The sequence below is a fragment of the Dromaius novaehollandiae genome, chromosome 12, assembly GCF_036370855.1.
Source record: "Dromaius novaehollandiae isolate bDroNov1 chromosome 12, bDroNov1.hap1, whole genome shotgun sequence".
NCBI lineage: Eukaryota > Metazoa > Chordata > Aves > Casuariiformes > Dromaiidae > Dromaius > Dromaius novaehollandiae.
In genome coordinates, this window is record NC_088109.1 from 24,483,335 (window position 1) to 24,511,272 (window position 27,938).

At 47.5% G+C, this 27,938-nt stretch overlaps 1 protein-coding gene and 1 long non-coding RNA gene across 2 annotated transcripts in view; one reads left to right on the top strand and one right to left on the bottom strand.

Moving 5' to 3' along the window:
• Nucleotides 1-27,938, bottom strand: part of LOC112989788 (uncharacterized) — a 103,573-nt gene that overhangs the window by 5,465 nt on the left and 70,170 nt on the right. The gene's annotated exons all lie outside the window — the stretch shown is intronic.
• LRRN1 (leucine rich repeat neuronal 1) lies at nucleotides 971-19,167 on the top strand. The gene is made up of 2 exons (XM_064519230.1): nucleotides 971-1,076; nucleotides 13,570-19,167. Exon 2 carries the CDS (start codon nucleotides 13,802-13,804, stop codon nucleotides 15,950-15,952), a length of 2,151 nt encoding a protein of 716 aa, XP_064375300.1. The 5' UTR covers nucleotides 971-1,076; nucleotides 13,570-13,801; the 3' UTR covers nucleotides 15,953-19,167.

The window sequence follows — 27,938 nt, forward strand, 5'->3', positions numbered from 1 at the left end:
AAAACCCAGACAAGCCTCCTTCCCGGTGCCCCCGCCAGCCTGCGTTGCAGAGCAGAGCGCAAACCGCTCCAGCACAACCCCGTGCGAGCCGAGGTGGCGAGGAGCGTGTCCCCCCAGCCGGCGCGGCCGCCTCCTCCGCGGCAGCAACAGCGGCTCCGGCGATGACCACCTGCACCAGCCCTTCCCGGCGGAGACGAATCCGCCCCGCTGGGAAAGCGCAAGCAAACTCCCTGCCCAAACAGGGAAGCAGGGAAACCGCTGCCGACGCCGAGGATTTCCCAAGCCCCGGCAGCTCCAGGTGTCACGTCCCTCCTGCATCGCCGGTAAGTGACAGTGGAGAAGGACCACCAGGACTGACGCGAGCTCAGGGCACTGGGGGCGGAAAGGCAGCGTTTTGGAGGACGTTTGTGAGCTCCTTCGGGAAAGCGACCTCCTCGCTTAAGAGAAACTTCACGTTTCGTGTTATTCAGGCGACCTACGGCACTTTCAGGAAAAAATCACTGCCCCAAAAGGAAATCGGAGGCATTAACTAAAGACCCTATTTGCCACGTATTTAATTTACTGTTAACTCATATTAAGAGAGGACACAGGCGTTGCGTATGGGGATGACGGCATTTTTCTTTGTCACGCCAGCCAAAGCAGCCTTCACCGTGTAACCTGGCTACGCTGCACCTTCCCGGGCGCATTAATAATTTCCAGCGGCTCTTTGCAGAGGGACGTGAATCGGCAATCCTCCGGGAGCTGTTCACGCTGAAGCCTACTGACGGCGCCCGACTCTAGATTCGGGACCGCGGCACGCGGGGGGGGGGGGGGGGGCCGGGGCGGCGCGCACAAAGGCTCCGCGCGGGGGGGGGCGGAGCGCGGCGCGGGGGCGGGGCGGCGGGGGCGGGCGGCCAATGGGGGCGCAGCCCGTCAGCTGACGGCGGCGCCGAGCAGGTGCGGCCCGGCCGCGGCCCCGGCGGCGGCTCCGAGCCGCGGCGGAGGAGCAGGAGGCGGCGGAGGGAGGGAGGGGGCGGGCGGGCTGCGGCGCTCGGCTCTGCCGCCGCGGATGTGCCGCCCCCGCGCCGCGCCCGCCGGTAAGTGCCGCCGCCGCGCCGGGGGGAGCCGCGGGCCGAGCACCCGGCATCCGCCGAGGGGGCCGCGCCGCCGCCGCAATGGCCCCTCCGGCCGCGGGGGGTGAAGGCGCGGCGAGAGCCGCCCTCCGCAGGCCGGATCCGGCGGGCGCCGTGCGCGGGGGCCGCCCGCAGCCGCGCTCCTTCGCGCCGGTGGCATCGCCAAGTCGGCGAGCGGGGCGGGGGGGCGGTCCCGGTCCGGTCCGGTCCCGCTGCGCGGAGAGGGAGGTTTTTTGTTCCTGCCCGACTCAAGGCAGCCGTGAATCCCAGCTCCTCGCTGTTCCTCTTTTCTGCACCGCTGTATTTTTAGGAAGTCGGTAATAGCCTAAAAAACGCGTGGAGAAAACGCGTCCCCCCGCTGCCCTTCGCTGCACGTCTCCGGCTCGGGCAGCTCGGGGTCGGGGGCTGGGCCGGCGAGGCGGCGGGGAGACCTAGGGCTCGGTGGGACCCCGGGGCGATGGGGCGCTTCCCCGCGGCCTCGCGCGCCCAATGGATGCCGCGGACGGGGAGCGCGGTCCCGCGCGTCCCCCCGCGGGGTCTCGGCCACGCCGGAGGGCTCCGCTGCGAGCACCGACAGCAGATGTCAGCCCGCTATTTTACATGTTTCCCTAAGTCGCTTAGTGCTGGTTCGATGCGCTTTCCCCACCGGGCAACGGAGAGGAAAGTAACGGCATCAAAGTTGGAGAAAACAACGCTGTGCGGAGGCAGGAGATGAGGCGTGTTGTCCTGGAGCTGCGCGGCCGTCGCCGCCGACCGCCTCTCCGCGACGGACCCCGTGTGTGACCCTTTGTCTGCTTCCCCGCGGACTCGCCGGGTCCCGTGCAACGAGCCTGACGTCTCCGAACGAGACGGTAAAGCTCCGGGATTTAGGTGTCCGTGAGATGATCTCGCAGGCGCTCGGCACGACCAGACACTGCAGCAGCCTCACTGCTGTCTGAGAGGCTCTGCTTAAGTGTTTCTGTAAGTCTCATAAATAGGAATTAGGAGAACTTGAGACAGATGTATTTAGAGGGGAGGGAAAATCACTCCACGCATAAAAGCAGCTTTCCAGGCAGCCAAGTAGCCGAGGGTGCAGGACCGGCTGCACCGGGGCAGGCGTGGGGCTCTGCAAAGCGCCTGCCCCCGGCCCCCGCGCTGCCGGTCCGTCCCCCGCCGGGTGCGGAAAGAGGGACCGCGCCTCCGTTCAGCGCCTGCCTGGAGACGTGGGATTTGCAAGGGCTAAAGTTTGATTTTTGTCCTGGCAGTAAAAAGTTATCCGAATACAGATGTATATCGTCCCTATGAAGTTATGTACATCCTCGTAGGCTTTTTGGACTCTAAAAGACCAGTTACTGTGATGACTATAAAGCCTTTTTCAGCTACCAAGAGTAGATATGAATAATACCGATTATTAAAGGAAATAAGTTTTCTTTTTAATCAAGGTGCATAGATTCTAAAAAGACAAAAACTTCTAGAAGTGAGCTGGGAAAGGTTGGCTCTTTGTTAGCAGGGGTAGGTTCGTGCTGAGCATCCGCACGCAGCAGGAAACTTCTGCTGGGGCTGGTTGGGCAGGGCTGGGGCAGCCAGGAGCCGCGCGGGTCCCTGCCAGCAGCCGCGTGCGCTCGATTCCACGCACGGAGAAAACGCGGCGGGGTGAGCGCGTAGCCGCAAAGCTCGCGTTGGCGTATCGTAAATAAGCCCCGAGGGTAGAGCTTTAGGCCAGTCCTCCTGCTCGTCCCGGGCGACACCGGCCGCAGCCGGGCTCCGCGTCCGGCCCGCGTAGACACGGACCGGCATCGGAACCAGGTGAAACCGCAGCAGAGCAGCTCAGTGGCCCTTGCAAAAGAGCCCGGGTTGTTCGCAGCACTTTTTTCAACCGGCAAAGTAGAAAACCAATAAAATGCTTCCTGAAGAGCCAAACATTTTCAGAAATAAAAATCCCTCTCTCCTAACGCGCGTTTTGCGGCTACGGAGATGACCGTTCTTTGAAGCCCTGATTAATATAAATGAGCTGCAATTTTCTGACCGAGCCATCCCGGCTCGCAGGGATTATTCCCCTGGCAGACGTGTGGTCCCCACAGCTGTCCCCTCATTTGTGTATGAAACGGCGGCACTGGTGGCTCTGGTGGGTTTCCATGGCTACGTGCACAATGCGCGGGTGATGCTCCAGCCTCCCCAGCAGAAGATTTTCTCCCGGCAGACATTTTGTAGGCATGCAACTGAGGGAAAATCTGTGCAAAGTTTTGGGAAGCACATAAATCATTCATCTCCTTATCTGCGTCTACAACAATCCGCAGCAATCCGGCACGCCAGGCTGGCGAAAGCTAATTTCACGTTTCACCCCGTTAGAGATGCCATCCCGTAAGGTCTGCTAAGCTGCTCGGGACTGCGAACTCCCACGCTGGAGTCAAGAGTAGCTGAGTAAGTAGCAGGGATCAGGCCCTTAAATGCTACGGCAAGCATATTTCGTATACGAAATACATCTTAAAAATAACTTACTGACAAGGTCTACATGCAGCGTAACTGTTGAGTTTAAATAGTTCCTGTCCTTAGTCTGTCCTAAAGACTGGTAATACCTGTTTGATTCATGGGGAAAAAGTGAGGCAGGACCCTGATTCCACGCTCGCGCCGAGTCTTTAGAAATCCAAGAAAGTCAAGTGAAAGATACTCCCACATTCACTAAGGTCTCTACAACTGACCTGCCCCTCGCTAGGAGAAGGAATGGGAGGAGCAGAGAAAAACCTGCACTTGGCTTAGAGATTTTGTCAATGTGCCACAAGACTAATAAATAATGTTGTGTTTCTCTACGATTCAGAGTGCTGAAACTCTGAAAGGAGAAATCAAAAGGCTACTTTGCTAAGAAGGAGGCCACTGAGTAGGTACCTGCATTAGTCAGTGATTTTCTGGTCTCACTCTGTTCCTGTAGCTGAGTAATTAAGTTCTCCACTAATGGACTACATCAGGTCAGGTACAGATCGTGCCTGCGTACCGTTTTAAGTGGTACCTAGATTAAAGCTACTTTAAATTATATTGCCTTATTTATTGCTTCTCAAAGCCCTGCAACTGCAGTCGGATTCTGTTGTGCAGTTTCGATGTCGTCTTTCAATTTTATACGTATGGCACCGAAAGAAAACGTTGGCTTGGCCCGTTTTGTGTTGGCCTGCTTCTCGCCCCGTGAGGACAGCAGCAGTCTTGGGCATCGGTGGGAGCAGAACGAGTGTCTGCTCTTCAATGCTGCTGCAAAACGTTAAGCGTTTTTGTAGCTTCGGTTTGTAAGTTTGTGATTTAGTGATTTAGTAGTTTAGTGCTAATTTAGCACTTTGGTCTTGACCTTGCAGCTGACTGAAGTATCCAGCGTGTCGGACTAGCTTTTAGTTGTCGCACAGCTTCTCAAGAGCAGGTATTTGAGGTAGGGGGTAGATGCCTATATGTATTTTTTTTTAACTTAAGAGAGGGCAAAATAATTGTAAACAGCAGTCTTAAAATATTTAACAGGAGCCTGTATTGAGATGGCACATTGGTGCGATAATCTTGCTGCATGCGTCTCTCCTGCGAGGTGCCAGCCTTCGGTTCTTGGTGGCACTAGGGGACAGTGTTTTCCCCAGCCGCCTCACAACTCGAGCGGTCCGTTTGCCCCCGGAGGAGGAAACTGCTTATGGCTTTTATTGAGCAATTGTAGCGCCTGTCAGCGTCTCATTCCCAGGTATTTAACTCGACAAACTGGTGAATGCAGCAATTTGAGTCTGTCGGCTTTGATCAGAGCAGGCGTCCCCATCCTTTTTGGAGAAGTTTGGCAAGGTCCTACTTCTCCCTGGTAAACTGTGGGCTGCAGGGAATGTGGTGGCTCCGTCCCTGTGCGAGCGGCCCGTGCTGCCGGCGGGTGCTTGCTGGACCCGGGTGCCCACCCCAGGGGCCCTGCGTGCCGTACCACGTGAAAACGGAGCTCCCTGCCCTGGAGACGCTCCGCTGCTGGTGGTGCAGGTGCCCCAGATGTCCACCTGCACCGCCTGTGTCCAGATCCTGGTCCTTCCCACCGGCGGGGAGAGCCTCGCCGGAGCTCGCTGATCCCTGCGTGGGCTGGGGGTGTAGGCTGCACGATTTAAAAGCCATTAAGCGAGATGCAGGCCTTGGAGATGGTCTTTATGTGAAACTGGAGCCAGGCTGGACTCTTCTCCAGCTGCTGCCTCGAGCAGCGCAGGGGGAAGCGCCCGAAGAGCCGGAGACCTCTACCTCTACCAGCACCTCTGCTAACACAAGCACCAACTTTGCTTGGAGAGAATTACTGACATTCGTCCAAACCTAAGTAGAACATCTATCACAGCTTAGACTGTCATTTTCTAATTTATAGATGTTTATCATTGATAGTATAAATCCTGCATTTTGGTTATTTTTTGCATCGTATGATTTATCTGATTAAGCAGGACCAAAACCACCGAGTAAATGCACACCTTGCTAATGTGCTGCATGTAATTACTGGGACGCAGAGAAGCTACTGATTGGCCTTGCTAATTTTTTAAATTACAAATGATCCCTCACTCTAACAGAGAAATGGAGTAAATATTGATAGTTAAAATGCACTCCTCGTACCAGACATTGCAGTGAACTGTAAATGGATTACAAAAATGACCTATTTTACCTATAGATAAACAACACAATTAAGTGAACTAGTTGAAAAAAGAAGAGTTCTAAAATGACTGCTCAAAAGCAGGTCTTTGAGACAAATTCATCACAGTATAAGGTACTCAGCAAAGCCAGATAAGTATTTTTCATAAATCAGTCAGCAAATATGTTTTATCTTTTTGCCCCTTTAAGTGAAACAAGTCTAGTCTATATGAATAAGACATGGCTGTGCCTGCATGAATCACCTTAATTAGGTAAAGACTTTCTCTAAAAAGCATCAATAACTTAAATCTTGACAGAGAAGTAACTCTATTTTTTTCCTGTAATACACAGTAATTTTACAACCTTTCTATTTTGCAAGCATTTATGACATAAAGTCGTCTGCGGAAGAACTGCTGATTTTGCAATGACAAGACTAAGGACTAAAGCTCAGCAAACAATCTATATGTCCACTCTAAAACGTAAATACATCGAATAGGATGTATACTTCCCCCACCCCCTACACATACATCCGCCTCTCCTTTAGGAGCTCCTCAGAGCAGGAACATGACCTCTCTTCTGCATGGAGCACAACGTGAGCCTCACGATTTAGGTGAGACGTGGGATAAATAGTTTAATATAGGCTATTAACGTTTCTGCCGTTCTCGCTTGGGTAAGACTTACTTTTCTGATGACATAGTAGATGCAATTACGTCTGTGCTACCTCAGCTTGGTTGAGTTTCAAGTCTTTGCTTTGGTGCTAACAGCCCATGTATTAGCTCTTTCAGCACCTCCTATGATAAATTTATTTATTTTGTTATTGGTATGTTCCTAGTCTTGAATAAACAACACAGGTGTCTGTGCCAGGCAATTCAATATATGGCTTTACTAACATTTGTTTGTGAATACAGCTAAGAAAAGTAGAATCTGATCCTGCCAGCGTATAACTCCTGCAGAAATCAATACAGGAGTATTTTATTGTAGGGGCTGACGTTTGCGTGAACACGCTATACGCGTAAACTGAGTAGATATAGATGTAGAGTAATAATAACATATAGTTTTAATATTTAACCACGAATAATTGAAAGCTAAATACTTAGTACAACCCCAGAGCAGTGAGGACTAAAACCGAAATGCCACCCAACCCCAGCCCCATCTCTCGGTGCTGCCCTCCTCCTCCTCCTCCTCCTAAGAGAAGGAACAGCTCTTCCAAAGTTGAAGTTATGCTCTGCACATTTTAGACGCTGTACAAGCTAAAAGCTAAAGTCAGGTTCAAGCTGTGCCCAGCATGTTAAATACCCGGTGGGATAGGAACAGAACCTGCGCGGCAGCTCGTCCCCGCCGGCCGCGGGCCCCGCGATCCGTGTTTCGGTGCGAACGCACGCGTTTCGCTTAGTCCCATGGGCCAGCGCAGACGGGAGAGGGCTCGGCGCTTGGCTGCGAGCCGAGCAGCGGGAGTCGCTTGGTCGGCTCTTGGGAAATCTGATCTGTTCAAATAATCTCCTAAGTGATCGTAGTGGGTTTATGCGGTAATTACTTGCAGTGAGGGTATTGCCACGGCTGCGATTCCTCTCCACTGGGTTAAACGGAAGATGGGCTGGTGCCTGCGTGTTGAACGAAACCAGGCCCTGTCTGGCAGGACAGGGGAACCGGAGCCGTGGGAAATAGCAGAGCTGCCCAGCTCTCCCCAAGGCTAATCTTTTTTTTTTTAATCTATGAAAATACATAGTAAGGAAGTAGATAATAATTTGGGTTTCTGATGTAAGACTATTACTATCGTATGAACCTATTCTGGTTTTTAGCTTTCCAAGGCTTTTCAACGGTTTTAAAACTTTCTTTCGTAAAGAACAGAGAGACTAGATAATTGACAGCCCACTGTTTGAGAGCACGAATTATTCCTGATACTTCTAATATGACTTGGTAACTTCCCGGAGATTTTTCTGAGGGGGGCCAGGGGCAGGGCTGCAGCGGTGCAGGGCGCTGGGCCGCGGGGTCTTCCCTGCCGCTCGCCTGTACCAATGCAACGAGCTTTCCTCTCTCAACAAATTTACTTGGAGATTTTAATAAAAAACCACTGTCTCTGACGCAAGTCTTAAGAACAAGCCACAATAAATTATAAATTTTAGGGATGTTAGATTTAATACGCTGTTCCTACAGGATGAATGTTATGAAAAGGATGCTCTTTGCATTTCTTCTGCGAAGATAAGACTAGGATTTTTGATAAGACTAGGATCTTTCAAACCCCACGGATGAAGCATGCTAAGGTCGGTCGCCTGCAGAAGCACCGTGAACCACTGGCTCATCAGAGCCTCCCTGCAGACAAACTACAATCACCCAGCGCCTGTATTTGGCTGGAGTGTGTGTACAGCCAGAAAGAAAAAGCTGCAATCTAAAGAGCAGGTGTTACTTGCAGGGGGGGGAAAAATACCCCAACCTCAGACACTATAAATCCCTGCAGATGTTTTTTTTAAAACTTTCATACCATTATTGCATGTTCTATAAGGCCTCGTTTATGTCTTTGTCTTTAATAAGAAACTCTCAGTTTCAGATCTTGGTATGCTCTCTTAACTGACTTGCATCACTTTTAGCTTGATGTTTGCTATATTTTACGTGATTCAATCTTGTAAATAACTTATTTTATTCTGATGACATCTGAAAGAGTTTAAAACTCTAATATAAAAGGCTTCCTCTCAGGCAGCATGCCTCCCTTGCTGCACCGTTACATGGGACTCGGGGAAAGAGCCCTCTTGATAGGCGAGCTGTGAATATCCCGCTTCTTAAACCCAAAGTCCAAGCCCAGCCTTCTCCCCGGTCTCCTTCGGACAGGCGTGTACCGCGTCACCGGTGCTCGGGGCTGCAATGGGAGCTGATTAAGGGAACATAAAATTCAAGCCTGGGTTGTTTGTCAGACTCGATCTTAGGCACAAGAACAAAAAAGGAGCAAAAAGCTGGCCCGGGCTGTTGCAGACCCTCAGGCTCCTCAGGGTCCTGCTCCTCCACCTCCAACCTGAGCCCACGTCCAGCACTGCTTCTGGCCGAAGCTGTCCTGCGGGTAGGTCCTTGCTGGACCAGGCGAGCCAGCCTCGCTTCCCGGCCCCGGCCGAGCGGGCTCCTCCTTCTCCCGACCACGCAGTGACGCTCTGCAGGTTCCCTTTGCGTCCCGCTTTCCCGGGCACGCTGTCCGGGCTGCCTGCGCCATCCCCCCGATCCCGCCGCCTCGGAGCGCTCACGCAGCACGGGCCTCGCAGAGGACGACGGTGGGCAACGAGAAAGACCCCGCATGGAAAATCTGTCTTAGCCTAAGGTGACTTTCTTCATGCATCTGAGCCTCCAGACTTCTACCTGGGCACGTTCAATATATATGGCTCCCCATCAAAATATATGCTGATGCTACTTGCAATAGAAGAGGGTTTTTACAAGGATGAGGCACTAAACGGCGGGGAGAGCGAAGGCTTTCTGTGGTGGCATTTCTGTTTCAAAACAAACATCCAGATAACCCTGTGCAAGCTGTATCCTTTCTTTTTTCCAGCAGTTTTTAATAGTGACGTTCAGAACAGAAGTCACAGACATGACAACACTTTGTCTTCCTGTTACAATGAAGAAAATGTTTTAAAATCTCTTCTTGGTATTTGGCGACAGTTAATGATGAACAAACACTTCCTGTGGGTTTTTTTCAGGATCGTTCCTTCATATTCCTTTCTTACTGCACTGTTGACCTCAACGTGTTTTTTTCCCGGCTCACTTGCACAACTAGACCTAGTCTAGCGATAGGAGAGCTGGAGTTGGGCATCTGCTGCCGCAGCAGCAAAGAGCCCCGTTGGTTCTACCCTCAGGTATCACCTGTTATGGCTATGGAGTGGGTTGGCACACTGGAAAATATGAATTTAATAAACGAGAGGGAAGGCAGGGAGATGCTAAAAGCTAAGTGTCTGAAGCCCAAAGCCCAAGCCTGGTTTTGCCAGGCAACACAAGCTGGGGCTGAGCATGAGGCCAGCCTAGCCAAAAATCTCCCAAAGAAAGGTATAATACCCTTCTTCTGTTCAGAGGAAGTTTCCCCACCCAGTCTTTTAGCAGGAACAATTCTTATCACATGTTGTTGAGTCTTTGTCCTAAGAGAGGTTTGAGGATTGATATGCTCCCTTAATCCAAAAAGGCAGCTTCTCCCCTTCCCTGGAGCCGGTGCTTCTTTAAGAAATACTCCATGGCTTTCAGAGGCTAAAATATGGTGAGCCAGTCCCCTAACCTGTCCCGGCTTGTACAGCCTCTGGCTACCGGACACATACTTTGGTTGGTTGGTTGTTTAAACACACACAACTTAATACAAAAAGGATCTAGCACTCAAATTGTTGTTAATTCAGTCTTAGTGATTTCAGGTGAGAGCTGTGAATATTCACCATTGCCCAGGAGCTATGCTGGGTTTATCCACGTGGTCTTTGGGATTACTCGTTTGTGGCTGTTTTGCACAGCATACTCTCACTGGTTTGGTCTTCAAAGCTTGGCTGTCTTCCAGCTTATCCATCACCAAATGAGATTTCCTACGTACATACGTTGTCTAGTTTCAACCTGGAAAGTCGCGGTTATAACTCTAGGTGGGACGTCAGAACCGGAGCAGTGTCCAATGCTCCAGTGAAAACATCAGGTTATTTTATTCCTCCGGGCACTCCCTGTTCAGCTCTGCAAACCTACCTGGGACCGGTCCCGGCAGGCACCCTGGGCGCCCGGCGGGGATTCGGGAGCCCAGCCAGCCCGGGCGGACAGCACCTCCAAGTCCTTCCGACAAACGTGAGAGCGGCGGTGGCCGAGCAGATCGTATACGGATGGCAGAGCAGAAGCAGCGACTGCTGTTCTGGTATATTAACAGCCTTGGTTCCCTTTCCTTTTTCACTCATTACTGCTGCGGTTTTGGTCTTCTCAGAGGGACAGATGTGGTTTTATAGCAGGAGCACCAGCTAAAGCAAAATGCTACGGTAGTCTTTGCCCTGATGCTGTCTCACGTAGTGGTCTCCGGACTGTCATCCACATAAGCACAGCATTAAAATGGACTGGGGCATGTGAAGCCAGTCGGAATTTACTTTTTGATTACACTGGATTTTCCTTTATGGCTCCATCCAAGCTGCCCTGGGCTGGAGGACATTGGAGACAATAACGTGCAAGTCATTTCTAAAGAACATTTTCCAGTTAGAGAAAATTAAATTCATCTGCAGTAGCAAATAACTTACCTAAAGAAGAGAAAGTGTCACTACTAACTTTTAAAATCATATGTCTGCAGTGATCAGAAACCAGGACTCCATTCAATAAAACCAGAAATGCCTTTTCACCAAGTGTGAACTATAAATGCAAAGTGCAGGTAATAGGACATAAATATTAAACAAAGAGGAGACTGAATTCAGAGTTTCTCCAGAAATCTATAGATGTGCTCCCATATATTTTAAAAGAAGCTTTGAAGTCCTTCTCTGGTAGCTTTGTTTTTGAAGTATTATGAGATATGTGTAACCGTATCAGAGCTAAATCAGCACTAAAACATCATTAGGGACTTCAGCTTTATGCGGCGTTGACTTCTTTCCATTCATCTACCTAGGAAAAAGTTATAGGAGAGACTTTGAAGGCATCAGCACTCGCAGTACTGCTACCTGCCGTACTGGTACCCGCCTGGTGCCTTCTGCTGGCTGCCGCTCCCTGGTCTTCCTCGCTGCGGCTCCCTGGTCTTCCTCGCTGCGGCTCGCTGCGAGCCCACGCTGTAAATTAGGGGGGATTTCCCTGTAGTAAGGGAACGGGGAATGTGTAACGGCAACTTCAACCTTCTCTAACAGCTGCCTAGAATTATTACTGGATGAAACCACCACGTGCATTATTAAGTGGCAAATGTTAGAATTTGAAAAATCAGGAATTAAATGAATTAAATTTCTCAGTATCCTCAGTATTGCCAGGACACACTGTGGAAGAGCAGCTGAAATCTATTACTGAGAGACGCTTCCATTAACGTCAGAGTGATTCCAGTCCCTGTCAGCTCTCTCATCAGCGTGCGTTAATATATTCCTTGCGATTACAGAGCGTCAGGATTTTCTTTTAAATGCAGTTAATCTGTCGCATTTGATTCCCGCACCCGTCGGACACTATTTGAGAAGGCGCTTGTGCTGCGTTTGCCCTGCTTCCCCCAGCTCGGAGGCCAGCCGCAACGCGGCACACCTAACGCACCGGGCTCCAATGCTCTTGCCACCGCTCCTGTTCCCCTTCCTTTTTTGTCCCTTCTCCTCTGAAACGAGACCGCAGAACAGACCCCTCCCCGGGCCGTTTGGTGCGTACTGCCCACAGTGTGGTATCATCATCTCAGATGAAACATTATAACTTCATTATTTAATATGCCACAGATTCTGACTAGATTTTGCAGTAAAAGTGTTGCATAAATGGTGTTCCCGTCACCACGATCCGGATGAATAGCATTATTTTTAAAAGTCCTATTTAGTATTATTATTTTATGTAGTGGTATCTTTTGTGGGCTTTGACTAGGCTGAGACTTCCCTATGTTCTAACAAGTGGTATTTCCTACCTTCTGCTATCACTTCTTCAGCATTTCTACCTACCCTTTGTTTCAGACATAGCAGAACTCGATTACTTTACTTGCAAAAAAGCCGCAAACTTTCCTGGAGAGCTCTCAATCGAGTTCATTATAGCATGAGATTAGAGTGGCACAGCAAATTTCGAGAGGTCGGGCCTTTAAATCCTCACTCACATCTGTTGCACGCCTTGCTCAGGTACGCTTTGTGTTTAATTCAGTACAGAAATTTAACGTTTAGTGTGAATTTAAGGTGTGCTTCGTCTGCCAATGCCAACGTGCTCAGCGAGCGGCAAGGGATGCAGCGAGGCCCCTGAAATCACACCACCATCACGAGCGGGAGAAAATCGGTTCATGCAGCATCACCATCCCTGAAGCACTTCTACTGCGGGACTGGAAAAGGGGCAGTAGCTGTATTTAGGAATACAGCCCCGGAATTGCATATTCTTACACGTACCCACAGCCACTCCACACATCCGTCCTTTCTACAGCAGAAGCAATAGGTCAGGTCTGCCCATAACAAACTGGTCACTGAGAACCTTTAGTTTTTCAACAAAATAAGAACAGGGAAGTTTTTCGGAAGAGCTTAGTCCTTTCCTTGAAGAGGTGTTTAATGACTCAGGACACAGAGAGATTTCCTGGGGTGCATCAGGCGCGGCACCAGGTTAATTCAAACGTACTCTTGCATGAGTAGCTTCAGGCTAAAAAGATTTAAATTGTGTGTGCTTTACACAGTGATTTGCAGTGCTGGTAAACACCGCGCATAGGGCACAACGCAGTACGAACAGCTGAAAATCAGGACATTGCGTTCATTTAATCAAATTTAACCACTATTTTTTGGTGTTTAGCTAGATTAAATCTTTGCTGTTACCTGGAACGGATTTGATTACGTCAGATAAACTTCAGCCAGCTTTGACACATTTGGCTGAAACTTTTTAAACAACGTCTTCCTAAGCCTTAATTCCATACCCATGAAATACAATACTTTGGTATAGTACTGGCACCCTTAACCCTAATCAGGATTAAATGCAGAGCACTTGTTTGAGACCTAGCTGAGAGATGCCTGAAAGTTTTATTTGCAGATGATCACGTGTATTTTCACAATCACTCGCTTCAGAAATATCAGAAAGTTTTCTCGCGTTAATCCTAAGCAGAGTTACAAACCATACAAAATTCACCATACCAAACAGGGGTTTTCATAAGAGATCTGAATGTTAAAATACTTATTATTGTTTTCAGAAATGTTTCTTCTAAAGGATAAAGAAATTGAAGAAAAATAAGAAATGTGTGTGAGATGAACGTAACACGTATCCTGATCTGTTTCAGGAACATCTCCAGGCACTGATCCGTAGAAGATCCTGGACCACAGAGGAGCAGCTGAGAGTCTTCAGCCCACTCCCTGTCTGCTGTGGACTTGGAAAAGCATCTCTCAGCTTCTGGATGTCCAAGCCTCTCACCTTAAACTTTAAGCTTTACGTTTTCTGCTTGATAACAAATTACGCTCTCAATCTGTTGTTATTTTAAGGGGCTGGGGAGCTGAACTTACTGGCTGACCAGCATGGCTAAAATTAGATTTGTTTTAACTGTTTGCCAGTTGGTGCTAGAATTGTTAATGAATTCATTAACTGAGTCTTCCATACAGAGTAATGAATGTCCACAACTTTGCGTATGTGAAATCAGGCCATGGTTTACACCACAGTCAACTTACAGGGAAGCTACAACAGTTGATTGCAATGACCTTCGTTTAATAAAAATCCCCAGCAATCTTTCCAGCGACACTCAAGTCCTTCTCTTACAAAGCAACAATATCGCAAAGACCACAGACGAACTCCAACAGCTGTTTAATTTAACAGAATTAGATTTTTCACAGAATAACTTCACTAGTATCAAAGATGTGGGGCTATCAAATCTCACTCAACTTACTACTTTGCACCTGGAGGAAAACCAGATAACAGAGATGACTGACTACTGCTTGCAAGACCTTTGTAATCTTCAGGAATTATATATAAATCACAACCAGATCAGCAGTATTTCTGCAAATGCATTCTCTGGCCTGAAGAACCTTCTAAGATTGCATCTCAATTCCAACAAATTAAAAGTTATCGACAGCCGTTGGTTTGATTCTACTCCTAACTTAGAGATCCTTATGATTGGAGAAAACCCAGTGATTGGAATACTAGATATGAACTTCAAACCGCTCTCAAATTTAAGGAGTCTAGTTTTGGCAGGTATGTATCTCACAGATATTCCTGGCAACGCATTAGTAGGCTTGGATAGTCTTGAAAGTCTTTCCTTTTATGACAACAAACTGGTAAAAGTTCCTCAGCTTGCACTCGAGAAAGTTCCAAATTTAAAATTCTTGGATCTCAACAAAAATCCAATTCATAAAATTCAAGAAGGGGATTTCAAAAATATGCTCAGATTGAAGGAACTCGGGATCAATAATATGGGAGAGCTCGTTTCCGTTGATAGGTACGCGTTAGACAACCTGCCTGAACTTACAAAGCTTGAAGCCACCAACAATCCAAAGTTGTCCTACATCCACCGTTTGGCATTTCGCAACGTTCCCGCTCTGGAAAGCTTGATGCTGAACAACAATGCCTTGAACGCGGTCTACCAAAAGACAGTGGAATCCCTTCCGAACCTGCGCGAGATCAGCATCCACAGTAACCCGCTCCGGTGCGACTGTGTCATTCACTGGATAAACTCCAACAAGACCAACATCCGCTTCATGGAACCGCTGTCGATGTTTTGTGCTATGCCCCCCGAGTACCGAGGACAGCAGGTGAAGGAAGTGGTAATACAGGATTCGAATGAACAGTGTCTTCCAATGATTTCTCATGAGACTTTTCCAAATCACTTAAATTTGGACATCGGCATGACAGTGTTTTTAGACTGTCGGGCCATGGCGGAACCTGAGCCGGAGATTTACTGGGTCACTCCTCTCGGAAATAAAGTAACCGTTGAAAGCCTCTCTGACAAATACAAGCTGAGCAGTGAAGGTACCCTGGAAATCTCTAACATTCAGGTCGAAGACTCGGGGAGGTACACGTGTGTTGCCCAGAACATCGAAGGGGCCGACACGAGGGTGGCCACCATCCGAGTGAACGGCACGCTTCTGGACGGCGCTCAGGTCCTGAAAATCTACGTGAAGCAAGCGGAATCGCATTCGATTTTAGTTTCTTGGAAAGTTAATTCCAACGTCATGACTTCCAATTTAAAATGGTCGTCAGCTACTATGAAGATTGACAACCCTCACATCACGTACACTGCTAGGGTCCCGGTTGACGTACACGAATATAACCTCACGCATTTACAGCCATCTACAGATTATGAAGTGTGTCTGACTGTGTCAAATATCCATCAACAAACACAGAAGTCCTGCGTTAACGTTACAACAAAAAATGCAGCTTTTGCGCTAGATATTTCAGATCAGGAAACCAGCACTGCCCTTGCTGCGGTAATGGGATCTATGTTTGCTGTCATTAGTCTTGCCTCCGTTTCTGTTTACGTTGCAAAAAGGTTTAAGAGAAAAAACTACCACCATTCATTGAAAAAATATATGCAAAAGACCTCGTCGATCCCACTGAATGAGCTCTATCCCCCACTTATTAATCTCTGGGAAGGTGACAGTGAAAAAGACAAGGATGGCTCTGCGGAGACCAAGCCAACCCAAGTCGACACGTCCAGAAGCTATTACATGTGGTAACTCAGAGGATATTTTGCTTCTGGTAGTAAGGAGCACAAAGACTTTTTTGCTTTATTCTGCAAAAATGAGAAGTTGAAGACTTTTGTATTTTTGACTTTGCTAGTTTGTGGCAGAGCGGTGAGGACAGGTGGATATTTCAGAATTTTTTAGTATAGCGTATCGCAATTGTTTGACACAAATGGCAGCTTCATCTAGCTTCCAATATTTTTTTCTCTTTTTCTTTTTTTAGTTATTGTGCTAAACTTAATGCTGTTCTAACTACAGTGCTGCATCCGATTAACGAGAGGCTGGGGTTACCCTGCGATTCCCAGGTCGCACAACCCCGTTCTTCCGAAGCCATCCGTAGAGAGTACAGTATCCTGCAAAGCCAACATACAGTCCGGAAACTGCAGTGAACTCATTTTGTAACACGGGTCCAAGGACTCGAACCGAGGAGAGGAGACCTCGAACGATGTTAGTTGACTGTACTGTAATGTTGTATCAACTGATCTGAATGTTTTTGACTTTGGACAATGGTTTTTCTTTTCTTTCTTTTTGTAGTAGTCGAAAAGGCTTAGGTAAAGCTAACAGGCAATAGAAATATGTACCCCCAATTTTTTAATGTAACAGACTAAATGTTAATTGTTCTCTTATTCTTTTTATTATATTTAGTAGACACTTTAAAAGAATACTAGAGTTTTGTTGTGCTTAATCCACCAACACATGGTGTTTAATGAAGGCAGAACTATAATAAATTTACAGTTTTGTTCTGATTTTTTATTTTAGAAGTCACAACAATGTATTGGGTTTAGTTGTCACTAGTTTGACTGGTGATCATGTTTTGACATAAAATATATCCAAAATGTCATATAAAAATATTGTGCTTTTTTCTTGAGGGAATTACATTTCAACAAAGTTCCATTTTTTAAATGCATTATTTTAATAGCAGCATTTTCTCTGCACTGGATGCAAAATATTGAAAATTAATTAGAAAAATATGTTGGTATGGCTTTTGGACTGTAAATCACATGCAGAATCAAAATTGTTTGGTGTAAGGTACACAGAAAAATAATACACTGAGTGTGTAAGGTGTATTTTCCTTTTTGTATACTTTTCTGTTTGTATTTTGAACTAAGTTACAAATGAAGCTGACATTTAGCTGTCATTCTAATTAGGTAAGAAAAAAAAGACAACTCAGTGCTACCAAACTGATATAAAATAATTGAATCCAGACATACACCTTAAAAAATGCTAACTGGATCAATATCCCTTCAAAAGCAGAATTTAAGGTATCTAAAACTAACAAGATGATAATAAATCTGGGTCCAGTGCTGAAATGTAATTTATGGACTTAAAAATAACCTGTACTCTAAGTATTTTACTGAATTAGGTAAGCAGGTTAGATGAATCTGGTTCAGATGGTGTAATAATATGTTAAAATTGCAAAAACTTTCAGCAGGCAACGGTGTTTGTGTGCGCACTGGGTATCATATAAATACATAATTTTCAGTTGAATCTATAGCAGTGTCCTACGGTCTCTTTTCTGAAACCACTGAAGTTCTCAGCAGGGACTGCACGTTTCTGGTAACGGATATGCTTATAGTTGTACTAGGTATCTAATCAGCAAGCACAGAATTTTCTACACTTTATGACCACTATTAATATGCAACTTTTTAAATGTTTTTGCATACCAAATACATTCTTGGTGAGTAAAAGTGAATTGTTAAAATAATGGATGTGCCTGGATTTTGGGGTTGTTTGAGGTTTTTAACTCGCCAGCTTCTGAAAAAATCACAGAGCCCCCCAAAATTTGAAGATAAACTCCTTCAGCCACCTGTCTCGTGGAAGAAGTTAAGTTATCAGCATAGTTTTACTAACACATTGCTTTGGTGCGGAAACTTCAGCACGGCTCTTGGATATATGCCTTGTTGGTCTTGCATTTCAACGAAAAGCTGAGTGAAGCTATTAATTCTGTGTTTAAATCAAGTACTTATGCTGCTATACACAATCTTTTATATGTTCATGAGATCTCATAAATTTAATCATGTGACAACTGTATGCTGGGATGTGGTAAGTGTCTTTTGATCGCAGAGAAGTAGCATGGTGGAAGCATTTATTTTCAATGTTAATGGAAGATCTCTTCTTGCCTTCTTCTCCAGGAAAGCTTCAGAGCAATAATTACCATCTTGTCTATATGCTATTCTAACCTTAGAACTGCCTCTGTTATTATAACAGACATGATGAATTAAAACTGAGATTTGTTTTGCAGTGAAAATTTGCTCCTTGCTTTTTCAAAGGAAAGGACACAGTAAGGATAAAGTTGACAGCAAAATTACGGCTTCCCACTTGCACGACACCATGAAATAGTCTTTAGAAAATAATTAACTGAGCAGGTGTCGGCTGCTGCTGAGCAAGCCCCTTCCTCCAGCAGCTCTCCTTGTACGGCTCCCTGATAAATATTCAGCGCCACGGCTCACGCAGAGACAGCGGCGCTCGGCCCGAGCCGCCCCTCCAACTGGGAGAGGAACGCGCTAATTTGGGTCCAAGCTGTTGGTTCATCTGTCGCCGTAAGCTCGCCTGAGCCTGGGGCTGCCCTCCAAAACTGTGGTCCTGCTCTTCGTCCTCCCTCTCCCCATCCTCCGTTACCATAGCTGAGATCTTCTCTTGCCCGCGCTGAGCAGTCCCTGCTGATGGAGCCAGACCACGCTGAGAACCCGTTCGTCCACGTGGCTGGGTTAGTTCTCACTAGAACACGTTCTCCGGTTCGGGCTGTTGCAGCAGCGCTGGGGAAGAAGGAAAGCAGCAGGGACGCGCGGGAGGCAGAGCAACGTTTAACATGTTCCTGTCAGCCGGGGAAACCCGGGGCCTGCCGTTTCGCTTTTGTGTCATTTGCGAATGCTGTTGAAGAGCAGGAGAAGCAGCTCTTGTGACAGCCCCTAAGCTTCTCCAGGATGTGCTGATGGGTGCTGTTTCAGGGTAGTTGCTGCTAACGGGACTCTGGGAGAAAGACGGAGGTTAGCAGAGAGCTGTGCGACGGTGGGAAGCAGCTGCCTAACGCGGCCCAGGCTGCGCCTAGGGCCGGCAGCGGTTCGCACCTCGGCCCGGGGATCCAGCCCCTCGGAAAGCTGTGCACGGCCCCCGGGAATTAAGCGTTCTGCTAATAAACGCGAAAAAGCAGTGGTAAGAGACTGATCACATGTGGCACATACTCTCAATAAATAACCTTCAACCTTGCACTAGTGATTTTGTGCTTGCAGTTTATTGTGAGCAAACATAAAATACTGCCTAATTGCCTTCAAAATGCATTTGCTTCTACTATTTGCTGAAGACAAAAAACCACCCCAGTTTGCTCAGAATCAGAGACCGAGTGTGGCCACTTTAAAAACAGTCTGGGAAAAAACATTGTTATCTTTCATTTGCCTAATGGTTTAGAAACGCTGTGTAAGAACAGATATTTCATACCCAACTAAACCTTTGCTGTGTTACTTCCACTTGGTTGCCCAATAATAAAATAATTCTGTCCCGTGAAGAGCAAATAGCTCATTCAACTGTGGTTTTTGGTGCTCTAGCTAAATCTGCTTTTAATTTCCTCACCTAAATCGTAATATCCAATTGGATGGAAAGGAGGTATTTTTACCCACTGACCACGACTCACAAGGGTCTTGGGCCACAGAGCACAAAGGCACTCGCCTGCGAAAGCACGAGCCGCTCTGCGACCCGGCCTCGTGAATATGCACTCCTTCGGCTGCCAGGAGGAGGTTATAAGGAGAAGAGGCCAACAGTTTGGGCCACTGATTTCATATCAGGTAGATCTGAATGATCCCAGCTGCAGCTTGTAAGACTCTCTGATAAGTGCTGGAAAATGTGTAGAAATTGGAAGGAGGTCAGCAAATCCGAGACCCGGCGTGAAGTACATAAACTTGCCTTAATGCCGCTGACAAGCTGGGACGCGGCGTGACAACAGGAGCATCTCAGCGAGTCCTGCCAAGGAGAAGGAATCAGGCAACTCTTCCGCTTGGTGCTGGCAACCTTGAAACGCGATTCGGGACGAGGCACCGCAGTGAACTTCCGAGGAGGAGCGAGATGTGCAGCGGGGCCACGAGCTCGGCCCTCGCCCCGGCAGAGCTACCGGACGCTGCCGCACGCAGCCCTCGTCACGGTACTACAGCCACAGAAATCCCTGCATATGGATTTCCTTGCATCGCCATACCAAAGTGAATGCTCTGCGTTCCCCTTGAACTGTCATCCCCTTTTAGTCTTCTCCTTTTTTGCTATTTCCACCTATCGCGATCTGAGAGCCTCCCTCCCGCCGGCATGCAGCACCCTTCTCCCATCACCAGTGTCCTGCGGTCACGGCAAACCCATCACGGCCTCGGGAGTCACGAGATCCCGTGAGACTGCACCAAAGGGCTTCTATTTGGTATTTAACTCCAGAGTTGCCTGCTTTCCCCATCAGCCTTTCTCCCTTCACCTAATTCTTCCACTGTTCTTCTTTCAGCTGTTTCCCTCTGGAGACCACAACTCTGGTGACCACAACTCTGCCAGGAGGATCCAGACCGCGGGCAGGAACTCAGCAGCAGAGCTTCACCGCTGCCCTCCCGCCTCCCCATCTGCCGCTGCCGCACTGACCTCTCTCCCCAGCTAAACGCCTGCCCAGGCCCCTCTCTCTGCTCCGGTTTTCTACCCACCCCTGTCTGCGAGCACATTACAACCCTCCGTCATTTTTTCTACTAGTAGGAAAGCACCAAAAGACTAGTTTTTCTTTCCAGTAACATAAAGGAGATCTGCCCTACCCCTTTTACGGCTGTGTATTTACGTCAAGCAGACCAGAGGAATGCTGAATCAGAACGAAAGAGTTGTAACAATCATCTCTGAAATAAATACACTGCAAAAGCGGGAATTGACAATTAAGTAAAATTTTCAAGAGCAACTGAGTTAAGCACTTACATCTCATTAACTTCAATGATACCTAAACTGCTGAATCAGGTAAAATAGATTTTTCTTGAGTACTCTTGAAAGCATTAACTTTCCCCAAATTATGAATATCTGTGAAACATTTTCTGGGGAATTCTATAACATGCATTTTTTCAAAAATTGCTTGAAACTCAGCTTTTGATCTCCGTTACGGGGGGCATAGGGGCGGCCTGGGATTTAAATCGTATCGTCCTCAGCGGAGTTACTGATCTAAATAAGATCCAGATCTCTAGGAATTACAGCTCTAGGCTTCTGCTAACAGCCATGTAATAGGAGTAAAAATTTGCAGTAATTGTTGTAACAGCTGTTTTTCTTACTGCAATCAATTGTGCTGGACTTGCTTCCAAGCAAGAATTAGCACGTTAATACAAGAGACCAGGGTGGGGAAAGAAGAAGGATGAACACTGAAATACCGACTACTTTCAGTTTTGGAGGAGGTTATTTATCGTGAGCAGCCACAGAAGTGCTCACAACCAGCCTTTTGGTTTCGGACCTGGCACTCTCCTTTTGGACCCCATACTCCCTTGGAAGAGGTCTCTGCAATAAAAAGGGACCCTACATGCTGTACGCAATTCCGTGTTTGTTTCTCATTGCACATCGAGGTACGCCTAAAGAACACAGGAGATTTACAGACAGCTGCTGCAGCCCTGCATGAACGTTTTCACCAAGACCGAGGAGAAAAGGAGCAATTCCAGCCAAGGCGTTTGAGGCTGAACGGAGTCCCGTCTTCCACGCGGCGACGCACCGGGGCGGCCACGCCACGCGCCTCAAAGCCACGGTCCCTCACCGGCAACAGCTCACGGGAGTGTGTCACTCCTTGGCTAAAACCCTGTTGTCAGCGGAGGAGGGTACAATTCGCCTTATTCCCGTGCAAAGACCGAGGATGCGTGCGCTCAGGGACCCTTGTCGGCGGGGGGGCAGAATCCACTTCTGGAGAGCAGCATCCACCGGCCTGAACGCTGGAAACGCCCCTCTCGTCCCGCGCTTCCCTGCCTCCTGCCCCGGGCACCTGTCCGCTCTGGAAAGCGGAGCCGAGGCAGAGAGCAGCCCCCTTTACTGCCCCAGCTTGACCCGTGCTCGTGCTGGTCTGCCGTGAATACGCCCGTCTGCAGAAGCGACAGCGCAATCTCGTGAGCAAACGGTCGCATATATAAAGCACGCGGCAGCCAAAGGTGAAGAAACAAGTGATGCTCACGCTGGCTGCCACTAGCATTTCCTTCTTGTGCAACTCTGATACCGTAATAACGTTCCTTTTCTGTATGATTTCTTTGCAATATTTGGTTCATATAAATATATAATGGTCTATAAAAAATTGCAAGAGACACTCCATCCGTATTAATGCCAACATAAACCATATCAGGACTGAAAGGCCCATGTTTGTCCCGTGAGCTAACGCAGTACCAGTAGCAGCTGACTTAGCCTTCGTGCAGACTAGCACCGAAGAGCGACAGAGCACTGGCCAGCAGGTTTCATCGGCAAAAAAGGCAGAGAACAGCCAGGCTCAAGAATCCTAGGTTGTAGACTCTGGAAGTATGCTTTAGGGGACACTTCTGCATGCTGTCTCAACCTTGGCCATGGACCAGTCCTGCCCTCTCTGATCCTTTCCCGTTCTTCTCGCGGGGTGCTGCAGTCGGCACCGTGACAGCTCCCAGGCCAGGTCCAGTCTCCTCCAGCCCTTACCTCCGAGTCTGAGGCCTCTCGGCCATCACTCACAGCTTCCCCCTTTCTGTCTGCCCCCCGGTCCTCTGGGCTTTCTCCCTCTGCTACAGCCCACGGCAACAGAAACGCGTTTAAATGAGGCTGGGGTAGAAGCCATGCCAGTATCGCCCCACTGATGAGAGCCGCTACATATAGCTGCTATACAGTAAGCAGTGAGCTAGCGAGCCTGAGACACCTCTAGCATAAGCTGATTATAAAAAGTCACAAAACCTTGATATAACAGTTAAGGTTCAAAAAACGGAATGACAAGATGTTCCTGGATTTCTAGGAAGAAAATCTCTCTAGAAGAAATCTGTCCCAGTTGCTAGAAAGACACTCTAGTTAGTCCGAGTAGGTTTGGAAAGCACGAAGAAGAACTTCTATTCACAAATGTAGTCCTAATGCAAACCAGCATTAGGATCTGCAGTAATACCTTGGTATATCATAGCCACAGAGATATAACACAGAGATATATGACACAGAGATATAACACTGGGTTTTACCTGCTTTACAGAGGTAAAGCCCACTAGGACTTACTGGGCTAGAATCCATTGTGATGGAGATACGCAGAAATCCAAAAGTGTACAAAAGTGGCAGCAAAGATGCCTCCGAGCAGCTTGTCACTGGAAGGAAAAAGGAAAGCAAAAGGGAGGTACGTCTGCTTCCACTCTGCCTTAGCTAGTCGTGTCCCCCCAGAATGCGTTACGTGCGTAATGCAGATTCGCATCATTTGTGCTGCCTGTCTCTCTCCTTTGCTAGAACAAAAACACGTGGTTGTTTCAACACGGCTTTGTAGAAGTTATTAATAAGTTTATCACTGACAACGTCATCTCACCATTCAACTTGTATCATCAATTTAACAAACTTCTCTATGTCCTATAAAGACTGGCAGCCGCACCCCAATGCTAAGTCCTAAGAGACTGTCTCGCAATCCGTGTAAACCACAGATTAAACCGTAGCCTACTATTCTGCTCACCAAAACACAGCGGGAAGAGGAGCGAGGAGCACGGCGCGAGCAGCTGGGCAGTGCTCAGCCCGCCGGCGAGGCCCGGGAGGCTCCCGCGGCTGGTGCTCCCTCCGCTCCTCCTCCTCCGCCACGGGGAAGCGAAAACACAAGATGCAGCAACTTCTCGAGACTGACCTAAACACATCTCGGCGAGCAATTAAACCAAGGTGCAGATGTTTAAGTGCATTGCTAAATAGCATTTATAATGAGCTTCTTAAATGGCAAGCGCTATTTAAGCCCATCTGCAAGTCTCTAAATGGCAGATTAAAATTGGTTTTGTGGAAAGTGATGTCATTAGTAGTTATTGTACTGCTCCCTGTCCTCCTGTTTGGTGAAGTTTTGCTGTCACACATCACATGGGACTAATGTCACCAAAGTGGTTCCCGTGCCTTTCGAGTTCTGTCACATCGGGACTGAAGCTGATCATGCAACTACGTGAACATTTAAGGTTATAGGCTGCAATGAACTTTTTCTAAACTGAGTTTCTCAGAAAAGACGGGGGGAGTTATGCTCCAACTCCAGTTACATTTTAACGAAATTTGGACACCTAATTTCCTTTGGAATCATTCAAAAATCCCTTCTTGAAAGAGTCTGCAGCAAGTTTGCTTTCTCTTGTGATTCACCCTCCTTTGACTGTATGAATTGCGCTTCCACAAGATCTCAGATCCTTCTCCTCTGAAGGTCAGTATGAGCCATACTACTACTGTATGTAATGGCTCATTTCCATAGCTTTACTGAACTGACACTGAGAATTTATATAGGAAACTGTCTTGATACTGCAGAGCAGCCAACTATGTTCGGCACCATGGTGTGACTGGCCCACCTCCACCTCATCCATCCGCATTTCTGAGGAAGGAAAGCCATAATGAACACTCTGTGTGCCGAGTGCTGCAAAAACTTAAATCCCCCAAAGCACTACAGTAAAAAATAAAAGAAAAATCATGTATCACTTTTGTTGAGGAAAGTACTAGAGTATTTTTCATTCATCTCATGTAAGGCTTCAGTCTTTTCCCCACCCTCCCTACAGAGACTACTTTATAAATTTAGGGGGGAAAAAAAACAGCAGAAAATTTAAGGAAAAGAAGACATTACGAATCATATGCAAGTACCTATTATTTCTTTCAGATCCTTTCCTGTTCTCCTCTCCTGTTTCTTCCTCACTTTTTTAAAATTTTAACAAAACTATTTTTCTGGGGATGAACCACTGCTTACTTTTATCTAGCCAAGATCTAAGGGAGAGCATTGCCTAGAAAGTAAAGAAACAAAAAGCTAAATGAAAATATTCTATGTATTTCACTCACATGGATAATGCTTTTTGTTAATGTAACTACAATAAAAACTTATACCCCAAATAGATATTTTGCCTATGATAAATCATCAAAAATATACTGAATAATTCAAATCATGTGCAAGACAAGCCTACAGTAGTATTCAGTATCCAATTTTCTTATCAATGTATACTGAAGTTTGCATAGAAACTATATCAATATTCAGCAGCAGAAGCCACTGAATAAATGGCACTAAAGGGTTAATAGTATTTCAGGTCTGCTCATCTACAAACCCCTAATATTCTCCAACACCTTTAAGTCGATCCGTTTCTTCACCTTCCTCTGCTGCGCACACTTGCCCATGACCCCCGAGGCAAACACGCAAGCTTCTCATCTCCCCGAAGCTCCTAAAACACGATCATTTACTGTTCTCAGAGCACAAGTACATTCAGACCCTCAGTTCTTCGGGAAACCATTTCCATTCCTCTTTCGACAGGAGACAGGCAAGACCTCCAAGGTCTCATTTCCTCAAAGAGAAGAGCTGCTTCAGTACCTCATTCCTTAATGTTCTGAGTGGGGAAAACAGTATACCCATAAAACCATTAATCATAATGTTTTTCAAATACTACTTCGCATCTGATGCAGCTGTTTTAACCTCTGCCACGAATGAAAGCAATAGCTGTCAAGAAATAAAAGGCCAAATAAATTCTTAACAATGCACCCAGAAGACAGAGCCTGGAAAACCTCCAGCCTCTCAACGCTCAGCAAGTGCACGCACGTCCCTGGCTTACTCCAACTACGTCGAGCTCAGCAGATTTCTTCCTATCATTTTATTTGAAAGCTAATCAGCTGGCAGATAAGGGGTATGAGCTTATGTTGTTAATGACCTGAAGGTCTCCTGGTGAAGTGCCACAGCTGCCTTGCAATGACAGCTCCCCTTCCCTTCAGTGCAAGCGGAGTTTACTGAGCACATCGTGCAACTAGGCTGGGTTTGGGGGAGAGGGAGGAGTCAGGTTGCTATCGACTCCGGAGCAAAGTCACAGCTCCTCATGGAAGAATTAGCAACAGTTTCCAGGTGGATTAAGTAGAGGAGTCAATAACACACTGTAACCTGGAAAAACAGCAGCATTTTTGTTGAAGCATCTTTGACAGCAGCCTCATCCGTATCCCCGTCAATCCGGAGTGACTGCATCACTGCTGCTTCCACGCCTGGTACCGCCAAGCAGACTCGGCGTTGCCCTTCTCCTCGTATCCCGTCAGTACGAAACCTGGGCCACAGGAGAGACGAGCGACCTCAGGTCCTTCTTCCCTTCCTTTCCTCTCCGCGGAAGCCCCTAGCAGCGTTGCACAGCCCTCTGGATCCAGCTGTGAGCACGCAGGGGACAAGGCACACGGCTGTTCAGTTCAGGCAACGTGTGCTGAACGAAGAGCACGTCCTTGGGGCAAGGCAGCAGGCTGAACGGAGAGCCACCACGGGCTGGCTACGTCCTGAAGATCTGCTTGTGGAAAGATACCTTGGTCCACAAGCAGAAAGGAAGAAGAGACCATCGGACCTTCTAAGCTGATGTACTATAGCACCATACTTAAATTATATTCATCTCTCCCTGCGCTGAGCTAGAACTCGGTTTTGTTTGAACCGTAACACAGAGGAAGTAGCCAGGTTTGATCAGAAGATATCAAGAGACAGAAAATTTCCCACATTCCTTGATAATATGTTCCAGTTATTAATCATTCCACCATTAAAACTGTATGTCACGTTTAAATTATAGTGGTTTAACTGCAGCCACTGCTTGTACTGATTTATACTTTTCTCCCCTAGATTAAAGAGCCATTTAGCATCCGGTATTTCCTCCTGTGAGGACAGTCATACACTGCAATCGAGTCACATCTGGATCTTTCAGATGAACTAGACAGGCTGTTCTCAGCAGTTCTGCTCCCCCAGTGCTCACTGCTCCCTCTTCCCTACCTTCTCCAGGTAAGCAGCCGACACACACACGGACAAGGCTGCTTTCCGGCGCTTCCTACGGAGGAGCTGCCACGTCCACGCGGACAGATTTGGGGGAGCAACCCCTGTCTTTCCACAGTGTGACATGCTCTGCTGCAAAACCAATTAATCCCACCCTGGGCCTTGGTAATGCTACACAAATTGTTCAACACACAAGGAAAATAATATCCTCATTTATCTGTCAGTGAATATGTGATGGCAGGATACAAGGCATTATTGACATCTGCCCCGAAACCATTTGCCATCCAAGGGTAACGTGACTGCTGAGGAGACAAGAACGTTTTCAAAATCTGCATCTCTAAACAGCATAATCCTCCAAGGATTCAGTACATGCCACGTACATCAGAGATACGATCAAAAAGAAAATTAAATAGGGATCCTGGCTCGAGTCTGACACTTGCTTTTCCAGAAGCCCAGTTAGGAAAGTGTGTAAGAGGAGGCAGGAAAATTTTTTGGACTGTAGTTATATGTATATGTTATATAATAAACGGCACCTTCACAGCTGGCTTGGAATATTACAGTAAGGGCTATTGAACGCAAATGAAACGACCCAAAGGACTGAAGTTATCAAACCTGTGTTTAGTGATCCTGTGGTCCGGGACTGCATCACCCCGCTACCGCCACGGCAGGTAAGGATCGGGTGCGTCTCGCAAGCGCGGCTCCGCAAGCACAGACCACTGGTCTAACTCCCACCCCGCTGCGTTCATAGCCAAAAGAACAAGGGCACCTACAAGTTCTTCAAATCCTAATTCATATACATATGGGTATTATTTAATGTAATACAAATTATAACGCTATTTGTGGTATAACTTGCAGACACCACGACGCATCTTGGAAATGCCGGAGCATTTGGGAAAGGCTGCTCTAAGGCACGGTGCATGTGTCACACGCAGCTGCAGAGACAAAAGCAGCCCCGCAGAAGAACTGCAGGCGACAGCGAACACAGGAAACCAGCGTGAGCTCTCAGGAGGACGTTAAATCACAGCAACCGTATCCGTCCTTCGTGTGAACCGGGAGTCCTCCGCAGCTTTGATCCCCCCAGCGACAAACACAGGA